The sequence below is a fragment of the Scyliorhinus torazame genome, chromosome 18, assembly GCF_047496885.1.
Source record: "Scyliorhinus torazame isolate Kashiwa2021f chromosome 18, sScyTor2.1, whole genome shotgun sequence".
Classification (NCBI taxonomy): Eukaryota; Metazoa; Chordata; class Chondrichthyes; order Carcharhiniformes; family Scyliorhinidae; genus Scyliorhinus; species Scyliorhinus torazame.
In genome coordinates this window covers 149237828-149253784 of record NC_092724.1, presented here as the reverse complement: position 1 = coordinate 149253784, position 15957 = coordinate 149237828, and the positions used below count along the sequence as shown (strand labels likewise).

The following is a 15957-nucleotide window of genomic DNA, read 5'->3' as shown; positions in this document are numbered from 1 at the left end:
GTATTGAAGCTGCTGGGAACAGTTCTAGCTGATTAAAGCCTATTAGTTACGACTCGCCTTGTCTCGAGAGTAATTGATTGCGCATCAATTTAATCAGCTATTACTTCAGTTGAAAAAATGGATCTCCGCATCAAGCCGGAGTGCCTTCAGCTCAGCCCCCACGCAGACAACTCCGCTGCTATCTTCAAGCATTGGCTGGCGTGTTTTAAGGGCTACCTTGACACGGCCGCCGACACCCCCACGGAAAGGCAGAAAATGTACCTTCTACACTCGCGGGTCAGCCCTGGGATCTACCCTCTGATCGAGGAGACGGCGAACTATGCTGCAGCTATCGAGCTGCTAGAAGGACATTACATCCGTCCTGTGAACCAGGTCTATGCCCGTCACCTGCTGGCAACTAGAATGCAAAGCCCTGAAGAAACACTGGAAGACTTCTATTGGGCAGTGCTAGTGCTGGGCCGAAACTGTGGCTGCCCACCAGTTTCGGGGAACGAGCACACGGAACTTTTAATTAGGGGTGCTTTCGTGGCAGGTATGACTTCCCCCAACATCCGCTGAAGGCTCCTTGAAATGGACACACTGGGAGTCACTGAGGCACGGGCCTGCGTGGCACCCTGTCGCGGCAGCCCCCCAGACTTTAGCGCTAACCCCGCAAGCCTGCGCGGCGAGACGGCCCGCTATCGCCGCCGGCCACCGCTGCTTCTTCTGCGGGCAGGCGAATCATCCCCGCCCGCGCTGCCCGGCCCGCACCGCCACCTGCAAAGGGTGCGGCAAGAAAGGCCACTATGCCGGGGTCTGCCAGGCCCGCGCCGTGGTCATGGTCTCCAGCGACTATCGGCAGCCTTTCTTTCAGGTCCCGGCCGTCCAAAGCCCACCGCCGCCCTCCTATCCCCAGGCCGCGTGCGACCCACGGCCGTGGCCATTTTGCCCCCCGGCCACCACGCTGGACGGGTGGGCGCCGATATTTTGTCCCTCGCCGCCGCCATCTTCGGCATCCCCGGACTCCATGGGCGACCCGTGGCTGACGCCATCTTGGATGGGGCCTCAGGCCCCCAGCACAGCCGACTACACGCTGCCCGACCAGGACTCTTCTTTACTGCAGCTGGCCTCCGTAACCCTGGACCAGAGTCGGCCCCTGACGCTAACGAAAGCCACTACAACGATCGCCATCAACGGCCACGTGACGTCATGCCTGATCGACTCCGGGAGCACGGAAAGCTTTGTGCACCCTGACACGGTAAGGCGCTGTTCTCTTGTCACCCATCCCGTAAACCAAAGGATCTCCCTGGCCTCCGGGTCACACGCGGTGGAGATAAAGGGGTTCTGCCTCGCGATTTCCAGGGAATTCCGCAATTTCCACCTGTACGTTCTGCGCACCTCTGCGCAGCCACCCTTCTTGGGCTGGATTTCCAGTGCCATCTGCAAAGCCTGATGTCTGCGGCCTCGCGACCCTTAAGGTCGACCCGCCTTCCCTGTTTGCGAACCTCACCCGGGATTGCAAACCCGTTGCCACCAGGAGCAGACGGTACAGTGCCCAGGACCGGACTTTTATCAGGTCAGAGGTCCACAGGCTGCTGAAGGAAGGGGTCATCGAAGCGAGCAACAGCCCCTGGAGGGCTCAAGTAGTGGTGGTAAAGACCGGGGAGAAACATAGGATGGTCATCGACTATAGCCAGACCATCAACAGGTTCACGCAACTGGATGCGTACCCTCTGCCCCGTATAGCCGACCTGGTAAACAAGATTGCGCAATATAAGGTTTTCTCCACGGTGGATCTCAAGTCTGCCTACCACCAGCTACCCCTCCGTAATGGTGACCGCCAGTACACTGCCTTCGAAGCAGATGGGCGGCTCTATCACCTTTTAAGGGTTCCCTTCGGTGTCACGAACGGGGTCTCGGGTCTTCCAACGTGAGATGGACTGAATGGTTGACCGATACGGCTTACGCGCAACGCTCCTGTATCTTGATAACGTCACCATCTGCGGCCATGACCAGCAGGACCACGACACCAACCTCCGAAAATTTCTCCAGACCGCAAATATCCTTAATCTGACCTACAATAAGGATAAATGCGTGTTTAGCACTGACCGTCTAGCCATTCTAGGCTACGTAGTGCGAAGTGGAGGCATAGGCCCCGACCCTGAACGCATGCGCCCCCTCATGGAGTTCCCCCTCCCTCACTGCCCCAAGGCCCTAAAGCGCTGCCTCGGCTTCTTCAGCTATTATGCACAGTGGGTCCCCAATTACGCAGACAAGGCTCCACCTTGGCGGCCACCCGCAACCAAGCGGGCAGGCCTGTGGCTTTCTTCTCCCACACCCTCCACGCTTCCGAAATCCGCCACTCCTCGGTCGAAAAGGAGGCCCAGGCCATAGTAGAAGCTGTGTGACACTGGAGGCATTACCTGGCCGGCAGGAGATTCACTCTCCTCACGGACCAACGGTCGGTTGCCTTCATGTTCGATAACGCACAGCGGGGCAAGATTAAGAATGACACGATCTTGCGGTGGAGGATAGAACTCTCCACCTACAATTACGAGATCTTGTACCGTCCCGGGAAGCTGAACTAGCCTCCTGATGCCCTGTCCCGCGGCACTTGTGCCACCGCACAAGTGGACCGCCTCCGAGCCCTCCACGAGGACCTCTGCCACCCGGGGGTCACTCATTTCTTTCATTTCATCAAGACACGCAACCTGCCCAACTCCATCGAGGAGGTCAGGACAGTCACCAGGGACTGCCAAATCTGCGCGGAGTGCAAGCTGCACTTCTACCGGCCAGAGAGGGCGCATCTAATAAAGGCTTCCCGCCCCTTTGAATGCCTCAGCATGGATTTCAAAGGCCCCCTCCCCTCCACCGACCACAACACGTACTTCTTGAACGTGATTGACGAATACTCACGTTTCCCATTCGCCATCCCCTGCCCAGACATGACCACAACCACCGTCATCAAGGCCCTCCAGGGGATCTTTACACTGTTCGGTTTACCCGCATACATTCACAGTGATAGGGGGTCCTCCTTTATGAGCGACGAACTGCGTCAATTCCTGCTCAGCAAAGGCATCGACTCCAGCCGGACGACCAGCTACAACCCCCAGGGAAACGGGCCGATAGAAAGGGAGAACGGAACGGTCTGGAAGACCGTCCTGCTGGCCCTACGGTCCAGGAATCTCCCAGTCTCCGGCTGGCAAGAAGTCCTCCCGGTGGCCCTTCACTCCATCCGGTCGCTGCTCTGTACTACCACAAACCAGACACCTCACGAACGTCTCCTTGTTTTCCTCAGGGAGTTCTCCTCCGGTACCTCGCTCCCAACCTGGCTAGCGACACCCGGACCCGCCCTGCTTCGGAAACATGTGAGGGCGCACAAGTCGGACCCGTTGGTCGAGAGGGTCCACCTGCTGCATGTCAACCCCCAGTACGCCTACGTAGCGTTCCCCGCCGGCCGCCAAGACACGGTCTCCCTTCGGGACCTGGCGCCCGCCGGAGCCCCACGTGCACCCGCACCATTGCCCCCTCCCCCACCCTCCCCGCAGCACCTGACCGGAGGGTCAGTACTGCCGCTGCCCCTACCCAGCGCAGAACAAGCACCGACGCACCCTGCAGGCGCCCCTCCCCCTGCCCACTTTTCGCCCCAACAGCGCCGCCTAGGGGTGACAGGGCTGCCTGGGAGGAAGACACCACGTTCCCGGAGTCGCAACCGCCGGGGTCCCCACCAGGATCATCGCTGAAGCTCAGAACGCTCCAGAAGGACGACCAGGCCACCTGATCGACTGATTGCTGCACCATAAACACTTTTCTGTTACCCTCGACATCACGGTACCTCCATACCTGGTCCTACCATGCGAAAGGCGACATAAACGCTGGCCATCACCCCGCCGGGTTCTTTTTAACAGGGGGTGAATGTGGTAATACCAGATATTGCAGTACCTCAGAGGTGGATGACCATTGGCTAGACCTAGGAGTCTACCATTGGCTAATGTACATAGCTCCGCCCTGAGAGGCAGAGTAACAGAACCAATGCCGTCCCAGCAGCCTTCACTTTCTGTATCGAAGCTGCTGGGAACAGTTCTAGCTGATTAAAGCCTATTAGTTATGACTCGCCTTGTCTCAAGAGTAATTGATTGCGCATCAATTAAGTATCGCCCTGGCAAACTCAACGAGCCCCCAGACGCCCTATCCCGAGGTACATGTGCCAGCGCACAGGTAGACCGACTCCAGACCCTGCACGACAGCCATTATCACCCAGGGGTCACTCGGTTGTACCACTTCATTAAGGCACAAAATTTGCCCTACTCCGTCGAGGAAGTAAGGACGATCACCAAGGACTGCCAGGTCTGTGCGGAGTGCAAACCGCACTTTTACCGGCCGGACCGCGTGCACCTGGTGAAGGCCTCCCGCCCCTTTGAACGCTTCAGCGTGGATTTCAAAGGCCCCCTCCCCTCCTCCGACCGACACATGTATTTCCTCAGTGTGATCGATGAATACACCCGTTTTCCCTTCGTCATCCCATGCTCCGACATGACGTCTGACACCGTCATTAAAGCCATTAATTCTATCTTCACTCTGTTCGGCTTCCCCGCCTACATCCACAGTGACAGGGGATCCTCATTCATGAGTGATGAGCTACGCCAGTTCCTGCTCAGCAGGGGTATCGCCTCCAGCAGAACGACGAGCTACAACCCCCGGGGAAACGGACAGGTAGAAAGGGAGAATGGGACGGTATGGAGGGCCGTCCAGCTGGCCCTACGGTCCAGAAATCTCCAGGCCTCCCGCTGGCAAGAGGTCCTCCCTGATGCACTACATTCCATTCGCTCATTACTTTGCACTGCTACTAACAGTACACTGCATGAACGTCTTTTTGCCTTCCCCAGGAAGTCCACATCCGGAGTATCACTCCCAACTTGGCTCACAGCTCCGGAAACCGTGCTTCTCCGTAAACATGTGCGGCTCCACAAGGCGGATCCGTTGGTGGAAAGGGTGCACCTGCTCCACGTAAACCCACAGTACGCCTACGTGGCGTTCCCCGACGGTCACCAGGATACCGTCTCCCTCAGGGACCTGGCACCAGCAGGTTCCACCCCCACACCACCTCCGTCGCCCCCGGCGCCACCCTCCCCTCCCCCGCCGCCCCATCACCCTCTTTAGGACTGTCCGTCCTCCCCCTGCCCACCCCCGTTGATGAAGAGGATTTCGGCACGCTCCCGGAATCAACTTCAACCACGACAGCACCAACATCACCGGCTCCACTTCGTCGATCCCAGAGGACGATCAAGGCGCCGGACCGGCTGAACCTCTGACCGGCACACCGGATGACCAGAGACATTTTTCTTTCACTGTTCTGTAAATATTAAAGATTGCGAATTGTATATAGTTATCCACCACCCCCGCCAGACTCAATTTTAACAGGGGGTGAATGTGCTAAACCACTGTGTTCCTATATTAAGGGTTGTACAGTAGAACCTGCACTCCAGGTTCACCTGGGCCCCTGCATGCTAGCTCCGCCCAGGAGCCGGGTTATAAATATGCGTGGCCTTCAGCTCGCAGCCATTTCGTCAGCTGCTGTAGGAGGCCACACTTCAGATACTAATAAAGTCTCAGTTTGAATTCAACTTCGTCTCCGGCCAAATTGATCGTGCCTCACCTTCCATGCTTGAAATTTATAGGTTTTCACAGGTCTGTGATCCACACAAGACCTGAAAGACTGTGATTTGATCAGATGTGCCAAACTGATGTGAACTACAGTTTATTCTGGTTGATATTTCCACATGACAAGTATAATTCCTTTAGCAAGTAACCTGAATAATTACCAATAAAATCAAAATAGTTTTCCACTGGTGGGATTTTCCCCGCCCGTAAAATGTAATGGACGTTTGAATGGCTCTTATATTTTCCACTCTACCCACTCTGTGACTGGGCCATAAAATTCAACACATGGAATATGGAACATATTTTCTTTTAACATTACCTGTGCAGGATATTCAAATATCCATTGCTCTCGAGGCCTTTCTTCATATGCTACTACAGCCTCAGCGATTTCATGGCGCAATGTAGCACACATTCGGTCTAACAGCCTATTTAACCAAATTTCAACCTAGGATCAATGCATACAGCAAAGAAGAAAAAAGAAAAGATATTCATTTTTAAAATGCCCTTATTTCACAACTTGATTGAAACGTATAAGATCCTAAGGGACCTTGACAGGGAGGATGTGGAGAAGATGTTTTCTCTTGTGGGAGAACCTAGAACGAGCGGGTCAATGTTTCAAAATATGGGGTCCAGAGAGTTTTGAGTCTTTGGAACTCTCTTCCTGAAAAGGTGGTGGAAGCAGAGTCTTTGAATATTTTTAAAGTAGAGCTGGAAAATTAAATGATAAGCAAGGGGGACGTGGGGTGGTGGTAATAGATTTTCAGGAGTAAGCGGAGAGCAGGTTTAAGGTTACTGTCAGATCAGCCATGATCTTATTAAATGGCAGAGCACTCGAGGGGCTGAATGACCTCCTTGCCTGTATGTTTGTACAACAAAGTTTTCACAATCAATCAAGCGAAAAATAGTCACTGTTGAAATATAGGGAAATTCAGCAGCCAATTTGCATTTAGCAAGGTTTTGCAAACAGCACTGAGATAATCACCAAGTAAACTTCCAATTTAATGTTGTGTGAGGGTTTAATATTGTAAGGATACTGGGAAAAGTCCCTTTCATTCTGTGAATAGTGTAATGAATGTAGTAATTTTGGATATATTGTATTATATGTATTTGGTGCAGTAAGGACGAAAAGCTGTGGTTAGTGTGTGCATGACTGCTGCAGTCGTGTTTTTAAAAATCCTAGTTTGCAAGCCAGCTAGACCTTTTGGGAGCCAGGGGTATAATTAAAGCATCATAAAGACTTCGGCGAATGGATTTTTGTTTATATTGGATGCAATTTAATGACCGCATTGCGCCCGGCGTGGATTTGGACATGCCGGTTAAACCGTGGGAGAGGCCGAAATCAGGATCCGCTCCAATTCACAATCGAACCGGCTTGCTCCCGTTGGTGTGGTAAGTCCTCCCTGGACTTAACCACACACCAATTGACACCAATGAAAATCATGCTACATCTCGTTAATGAGATTGAAGCCCAATCTAACAACCTCCAGGGAGCTAAGCAGCTCTCCAGCGAGAGGTCCTGCGGGTGCTGTGTAGCAGTCCCATGTAAAAAAATGAAGCTAGGGCAAAGGCTGCTGAGGGGGGCTGAGGAACTGAGTAGCTATTGAGTAGGCATATACCCAGGGACACTGGAGCTGCTGCTCCAGTGCTCGGTGATGGGGGCGGAAACCCCTCAGGGAGAGACAGGCTAGGCGGGGGTCTGGGTGCCATAGGTCAGGGGTCGCCCCTGGGCTTGGAGGGTGAGGGACTCGGCATCTGCAGGGCCCATAGGCCATCCTACATATTGTGCATACCCATAACTGGGGCAACTACAGCTGCTGCCCATCTGTCCTACCGAACACTTCCAAGACAGATCCTGTCAGCAGCCTCTAGCTGCACAGCTGAAGGCTAATTCTAATAAGGAACTGGCATTATTATAGAATCATAGAATTTACAGTGCAGAAGGGGGCCAATGACCTATAGAGTCTGCACCAGCCTTTGGAAAGAGCACCCAACTTAAACCCACGCCTCCACCATATCCCGTAACCCAGTAACCTGACCTAACATTTTGGACATGAAAGGGCATTTTAGCATGGCCAATCCACCTAACCTGCACATCTTTGGACTATGGGAGGAAACCGAAGGAAACCCACACAGACGCGGGGAGAAAGTGCAAACTCCACACAGTCAGTCACCTGAGGCTGGAATTGAACCCGGGGCCCTGGAGCTGTGAGGCAGCAGTGTTAACCACTGTCCCATCGTGCCACCCTGTGAGTTATATGATCAATTCACAGCTCTCAATTGGCTGCAGGTTATGTTTGCTGATTAGTCCGTATGTGGCTGCAAGTGCCTGAAGGCAATGTGTTCTTTGCTGCTGCCCCTTCTGCTTCTGCGGTCTGGAGTAAGGAAAAGAAAGGATGTACTATGACATGCTGCCGGTGCTGGAGAGGGGGAAGAGATATTCTTTCACTCTTCTACTCTGCTCTATGTTGGTGTGATATTCCAGTGTGATTATTTCCAACTTTGAAAGTCTATTGTTGGAAGCTACAGGAAGGGGAGACAGGCAGATTGATCCGGATGCAGCTACAGCTGCGTGGAGGCTGTGTGTCTGTTTGTTGTTGTCTCTTTTGCTTCTGTAGCCTGGAACAAGGAAAGGGAGGGAGTAAGATGACCTACTGCCCGTGCTGCAGAGTGGGAAGGGGTGGCGGACCAATTCAACAGAGCAACTAGCTGAAGGTATTGAAGAACTGCTTTCGCAGATTGCTGGTGACTTTATTGTACTGCTGACTGTTTAATGTCTGGAAGCTATATGTTTCCTTGCTGTCGCTCTTTTGCTTCTGTGGCCTGGGTCAAGGAAAGGGAGGGAGTACGATGACCTACTGCCAGTGCTGGAGAGGGGGAAGGAGTGCTCTTTCAATCTTCTGGTGTGCTCTGCATCAGTGTGTGGGTACGACATGTGGACTTGGGACAGGGTCCTTTAGAAGCGATTTTCGGGGTGTCGGACCGGCCCGAGCTGCAGGTGGGGGCAGATATTTTAGCTTTGCTCGCTGATTGCCCGGAGGTGGGTCCTGTTGGAGTGAAGGTCAGTTTCTCCACCCTGTCCCTCCGCATGGCAGGGGGACCTATTTGAATTCTTGGCCTTTGAGAAGGTAAGATTTGAGCTAAAGGGGATGAATGATGGATTCTACAATTCATAGGGACTTTGTATCATGCACTTTTGGGGACTGGTTGCCAATGAACTCTGGGTGGGGGGGGGGGGGGGGGGGGGAGAAGGGTGGAGTTGGGTTTACCTTTTTCACCGTTTTGTTAATTTTTACCTGGAAAGTACGAATGGATGTATCGGACTGTATATTGTGGGGGCTGTTGTTATTTGGGATTGTTTTTTTGTGTTTGTTTTTCTTTTGTTGTTTGTTTGATGAAAATGATGGAAATGTGGAGAATAAATAGATTTAAAAAAAAAGATCTTCTTTCACAACAAAGCTTTCCATCGATGGTTTGCATTCCAAAACCCACTCCAGTGGGCAGCAACCAGCTTAGATCAATTCACTTTGTAAAATCAAAGCGTCAAACTAAAAGAACTACAGAAACTCCAATACAAGTGAGGCAGAGCAAGTGACAGCAATTTAGAATGACCAAATCAGTTCAAATGAGTGCTGTACATTACAGAAGTAATCAAACACCTTCACAATAATCAAATAATCATAGCATTGTACTAAATGTATTTACACTCACCTGCCCAGTACAGTCACACGGTTTATCAAATGGCACGTATTCATCTTCTTTACTGGACATGCCAATTCCAACTTTCATTATATTGTTATCTGCATCCTTTTGGAACTTCAGTTTAGCCATATTATCAAACAGTTTTGACAAATGTTGACTCACCTCGAATAAAAAGCAATATTAATCACCACAATAATAATATTTTTTCAAGAAATTCACAAACACTTCGGTCAACATTGCACATATTTCATGATCAGAAGTGATTCTGTTAATTTTTAATGATTTCTTGCAAAACCCCTGCGTATTATTGGTATATAGTGACTATAATCACCTCCGAACCTGCCTGGTTTTGGACAGGCACATTGCACCCAAGATGTGCTGCATCTGTCCTAACATAATAATGTAATGAATTTGGAGTCCGAGCTTCCCGATAGCGCCGGCCCCCTCATTGCTGGTTGCATTCCCAATAATACCACCCGAGGAGGTTTTACACCAGAAATGGTGGCCTGTGGCTGTTAATGTAGTTGTCGGCCTACAGAAGGCCTTCTGACTGCCACTGTCTGAGAACTCTGTGTTCCTCCAAATCTTCCCTCATTGGCATACTTGATTGCATTCTTGATTTCCTTCAAACCACCACTGGGCATCAGCTGTTTGGTTACAAGCTGTGGAATTTTCTTCCTAAATTTCCACCACATTCTCTTCCCTTAACGCATGCCTATTAAAATCTTACATTATCAAGCTTCTGTTCATCTGTCCGAACATTTCTTTACGTAGGTAAGTGTTGAATTTTGTTTGATATTACTTCTGCGAAGCATCTTGAGTGTTTTCCAATGTTAAACATGCTAAAAATATAAGTGGTGCTGTTAATTGTTCAAAAAGGGTTGTAAGGATAACTCCAGAAATTGCAGACCAAACTATTTAAAATCAGTCGTGGGCAAGCTTCTAGAAACAATTATTTGGGATAGAACTAATAATCACATGGAAAAGTGTGCATTGAGTAGGAAGACTTCTGAAGGGGGAATCATGTTTAACTAACTAGCTGGAGTTTTTTGAGGAAGTAACAGAAAGGGTCGATGAGGGAATTGCTGTTGATAGGGTTTACTTTGACTTAAAAAGGCATTCAATACAATGCCACAAAACAGACTAGTGAGAGACATTATAGCTCATGGAATAAAAGGGACAGTCGCAACGTGGATACAAAATTGGCTTAATAATAAAAAGCAGAGAGTAATAGTCAATGGATATTTTTCGGGCTAGAGGGAGGTTTGTAGTACTATTCCGCAGGGGTCATATTGGGACCCTTGCTTTTCCCGATCATACCAATGATCTAGATCGTGGTAAGCAGGGGACAATTTCAAACATTGCAGATGACACAAAACCTGGAAGAGAACAATGTAGAACTTCAAACGGTCATAGGCAAGTTGGTGAAGTGGTCAAATAGGTGGCAGATGAAGATCAATGCGGAGAAGTGTGGCGGATGCATTTTGGTAGGAAGAACATGGAGAGATTGTAATATCCTGCTCAGGACCTATGGTGTGGGAATGCTTGTCTTCCCTGTGCTCCTTGTGAAATACGAGCTCCCCGCTAGGGATGGGGTATCTCAATTATCCAGAGCGCATAAGGTCAGCATCGACAAAGAGGAACCTGGTAGGGGTCTACCGGGTAGTGTATGTATCATTTGTAAATAAAACCTTGTTCTTATTTTTACTTGGTGTGGACTCCCCATGTTCTTATTAAACTGGCAATGAGGAATAAACTGGTTTGCTGTCGATGCTGCAACCTGCTCAGCTGAGGCACAGCCCCGATTTTCTGGACCCAGATTTAAATTTCTTTGATTCTCCATGCCTCTGTTTGGGCAGTTAGATGCATTTGACCCTGGTGTTGAAGACTGAACCAATACGCTGACCGAATGCGTTATCTCTTCTGGGCCAACAATATCAAAGAACAAAGAACAAAGAAAAGTACAGCACTGGAACAGGCCCTTCGGCCCTCCAAGCCTGTGCCGACCATGCTGCCCATCTAAACTAAAATCTTCTACACTTCCTGGGTCCGTATCCCTCTATTCCCATCCTATTCATGTATTTGTCAAGATGCCCCTTAAATGTCACTATCGTCCCTGCTTCCACCACCTCCTCCGGCAGCGGGTTCCAGGCACCCACTACCCTCTGTGTAAAAAACATGCCTCGTATATCTCCTCTAAACCTTGCCCCTCGCACCTTAAACCTATGCCCCCTAGTAATTGACCTCTCTACCCTGGGAAAAAGCCTCTGACTATCCACTCTATCTATGCCCCTCATAATTTTGTAGACCTCTATCAAGTCACCCCTCAACCTCCGTCGTTCCAGTGAGAACAAACCGAGTTTATTCAACCGCTCCTCATAGCTAATGCCCTCCATACCAGGCAACATCCTGGTAAATCTCTTCTGCACCCTCTCTAAAGCCTCAACATCCTTCTGGTAGTGTGGCGACCAGAATTGAACACTATACTCCCAAGTGTGGCCTAACTAAGGTTCTATACAGCTGCAACATGACTTGCCAATTCTTATGCTCAATGCCCCAGCCAATGAAGGCAAGCATGCCGTATGCCTTCTTGACTACCTTCTCCACCTGTGTTGCCCCTTTCAGTGACCTGTGGACCTGTACACCTAGATCTCTCTGATTTCAATACTCTTGAGGGTTCTACCATTCACTGTATATTCCCTACCTGCATTATTCATAGAATTTTCAGTGCAGAAGGAGGCCATTCGACCCATCGAGTCTGCACCGGCTCTTGGAAAGAGCATCCTACCCAAGGTTAACACCTCCACCCTATCCCCATAACCCAGTAACCCCACCCAACACTAAGGGCAATTTTGGACACTAAGGGAAATTTATCATGGCCAATCCACCTAACCTGCACATCTTTGGACTGTGGGAGGAAACCGGAGCACCCGGAGGAAACCCACGCACACACGAGGAGAACGTGCAGACTCCGCACAGACAGTGACCCAAGCCGGAATCGAAACTGGGACCCTGGAGCTGTGAAGCAATTGTGCTATCCACAATGCTACCATGCTGCCCGTCCTTCCAAATCGCTATCCACAATTCCACCAACCTTTGTGTCATCTGCAAACTTACTAATCAGACCAGTTACATTTTCCTCCAAATCATTTATATATGCTACGAACAGCAAAGGTCCCAGCACTGATCCCTGCGGAACACCACTAGTCACAGCCCTCCAATTAGAAAAGCTTCTCTCTGCCTTCTATGACCTAGCCAGTTCTGTATCCATCTTGCCAGCTCACCCCTGATCCCGTGTGACTTCACCTTTTGTACCAGTCTACCATGAGGGACCTTGTCAAAGGCCTTACTGAAGTTCATATTGACAACATCCACTGCCCTAACTGCATCAACCATCTTTGTGACCTCTTCGAAAAACTCTATCAAGTTAGTGAGACATGACCTCCCCTTCACAAAACCATGCTGCCTCTCGCTAATACGTCCATTTGCTTCCAAATGGGAGTAGATCCTGTCTCGAAGAATTCTCTCCAGTAATTTCCCTACCACTGACTCACCGGCCTGTAGTTCCCTGGATTATCCTTGCTACCCTTCTTAAACAAAGGAACAACATTGGCTATTCTCCAGTCCTCTGGGACATCACCTGAAGACAGTGAGGATCCAAAGATTTCTGTCAAGGCCTCAGCAATTTCCTCACTGCAGTGCACGGACAATGGGCGGGATTCTCCGCAATCGGCGCGATGTCCGCCCACCGGCGCCAAAAACGGCGCGAATCAGTCCGGCATCGCGCCGCCCCAAAGGCGTGGAATTCTCCGCGTCTTGAGGGGCCGAGCCCTCACATTGAGGGGCTAGGCCCGCGCCGGACTGATTTCCGCACCGCCAGCTGCCGGGAAAGTCCTTTGGTGCCCCGCCAGCTGGCACGGAAATGACTTTGCCGTGCGGCGCATGCGCGGGAGCGTCAGCGGGTGCTCACGGCATCCCCGCGCATGCGCAGTAGAGGGGAGTCTCTTCCACCTCCGCCATAGTGGAGACCATGGCGAAGGCGGAAGGAAAAGAGTGCCCCCACGGCACAGGCCCGCCCACGGATCGGTGGGCCCCGATCACGGGCCAGGCCACCGTGGGGGCACCCCCCGGGGCCAGATCGCCCCGCGCCCCCCCCAGGACCCCGGAGCCAGCCCGCGCCGCCTTGTCCCGCCGGTAAGAGAGGTGGTTTGATTCTCGCCGGCGGGACAGGCATTCCAGCAGCGTGACTTCGGCCCATCGCGGGCTTGAGATTCACCGGGGGGGGGGGGGCCGCCAACCGGCGCGGTGCGATTCCCACCCCCAGCGAATATCCGGTGCCGGAGAATTCGGCAACCGGCAGGGGCGGGATTCACGCCAGCCCCCAGCGATTCTCCGACCCAGCGGGGGGTCGGAGAATCCCGCCCAATGAGTGGCACACGGTCATACTGTTGACAGCATGTTGACCGCATACGTTCAGCGTAATCCAGAGTTTCCCGTACCAGCCTCCCCCAACAGGCGCCGGAATGTGGCGACTAGGGGCTTTTCACAGTAACTTCATTGAAGCCTACCCGTGACAATAAGCAAATTTCAAATTTCATTTCATGTGTCCGGCAATGCCGGCTACGCAAACATTTGACCAGCTCGTGACACTTGTGGCGCAGCACTTTAACCCAACCCCATCAATAATCATTAAAAGATATCGGTTTAATACGGTGGAGAGGTCCACCGGTGAGTCTGTCATCAAATTTGTGGAAGATACGGAAGATAGCCAAGTTTTGTGTGTATGCAACTGTTTTGTCCGATGTGCTCCGCGATCGCTTAGTCTGCGGTATCAATAATATGGAAATTCAGAAAAAGCTTTTGGGTGAAGTTTCCCTAACTTTTCAGCAGGCGCTGCAGATCTCGCTAACCCAAGAAAGTGGGGAATGTGGCATCAAAGAGATATAAGAGATGGATGTGAATGTTTTGGGACTTCACCCCTCATGTGATATCCCAACAGCCTGGATCAAACACCGCTGCGACTCTGGCTTCTGGCCAAAGATCCGGCCGCCGAGAGGTGCTATGTCCCCAGACTCGGCAGAAGGCGATTCAGTCCATGCACTACATATGGATGCCGGTCTAGGTCTACTCGCTGGCAGTAGAAAAGCCAGAGCTCCAGGTTCCCTGGTTGAGGTAGGCGTGAGCCCCAGGGCCGGACCTTGTGTCTGGGTGACCCAGAAGAGGCTGAGGCTAAGATGCAGCTAAACTGTTTGGCAGTCCCCTGTGTGGCCCCTATTCATGTTCTGACACAAGTAAATGGTCATATGCTCCACATGGAGCTGGATACAGGAGGAGCCAGTACTTTAGTGGCGCAGAGCATTTTTGATCTTATCAAAGAAGGAGTGCATACTTTGTCTTTGGCTGACAGAGCGGCTCATTTGGCAACAGGGTAATGACTAAATATCATGGGGTCCGGTGGTTTATGGGCGCCAGTAAGGGCAGATTCCCTCATTGTTTTGCAAGGAAACGACCCTAGTCTGTTGGGGCGTGATTGGCTTTACCAGTTGCAGTTGGATTGGCAGCATGTCCTTCAAGTGGGGGCTGGCAGTTTATGTATGTGTCATGGGAATGTCACTCTAATAAATGTTTGTCTTCTCAAGTGGGTGCAGTGATGTCAGTGTGTGGGTGGAGCTGGGCTCTGGCTGCTTTTTACTTTCGTTTTGAGCTGGAAGCTGTTTTTGGCTCTAAGGTTTAGTTTAGTTTTCAGTTGGACAGCTGCATTCAAACCAAGTAGGTGTATTTTGGTCTCTCTCTCTGCATGCTAAAGAATGTTGCCAGATCACTTGATGATTTCAAAGTAATACCTGTTTCTTTAAGGAATGCAAACCTACTGTCTTTGTTAAAAGGGTCTTTGACTTATGGATGTTGTTAGGAAAGTTACTAAGGGTTACCTGTAGAGTACTGTATCTTTGGGGGGGGGGGGGGTGTTCAGTGTTGATAGTTGATAAGATGTTTACTGTGTGTTTATAAATGTTAACTGGATTCATATAATGAACATTGTTTTGTTTAAAAATACTTTAGATCTCTGTTGCGTCACACCTGTAAAGTGGGCCTTTGTGCTCCCCATAACCAAAATCTATTAAAAGTTGTAGGTCAGGTGAACTCCATGATATACTTTGGTATCTCTAAACCCTGGCCCATAATATATGTTACTCAGCAAATTCCCAAGATCTTCCAGTCTTGTTTGGGTACCATTGAAGAAGTTTGGGCATCATTCGGCAAGTGCGCTTCGGTGATTGGGCGTCGTTAGTGGTCCCCGCCATGAAGACGGATAAGACAATCTGCCTCTAGTAGGAGGAACCGGAGCACCCGGAGGAAATCCACGCAGACACGGGGAGAACGTGCAGACTCCGCACAGATAGTGACCCAGGTGGGAATTGAACTTGGGACCTTTGCACTCTGAAGCCACAGTGCTAACCACTGTGCTACCGTGCTGCCCTTAGCCTTCTGAGCTTAATTAATAGGGGCATAGAGTACAAGACCAAGCAGGCAGCACGGTAGCATAGTGGTTAGCACAATTGCTTCACAGCTCCAGGGTCCCAGGTTCGAATCCCGGCTTGGGTCACTGTCTGTATGGAG

The 15957-nt window shown here is 50.9% G+C and overlaps 1 protein-coding gene across 1 annotated transcript in view; it reads right to left on the bottom strand.

Annotated features, from left to right (window-relative positions):
- Positions 1 to 15957, bottom strand: part of LOC140395604 (dynein axonemal heavy chain 17-like) — an 896966-nt gene that overhangs the window by 458433 nt on the left and 422576 nt on the right. The window contains exons 31-32 of the mRNA XM_072483576.1: positions 9349 to 9501; positions 5960 to 6085 (exon numbers count right to left, since the gene is read on the bottom strand). Of these exons, the coding sequence (XP_072339677.1) occupies positions 5960 to 6085; positions 9349 to 9501 (279 nt within the window). The remainder of the gene's footprint in view (positions 1 to 5959; positions 6086 to 9348; positions 9502 to 15957) is intronic.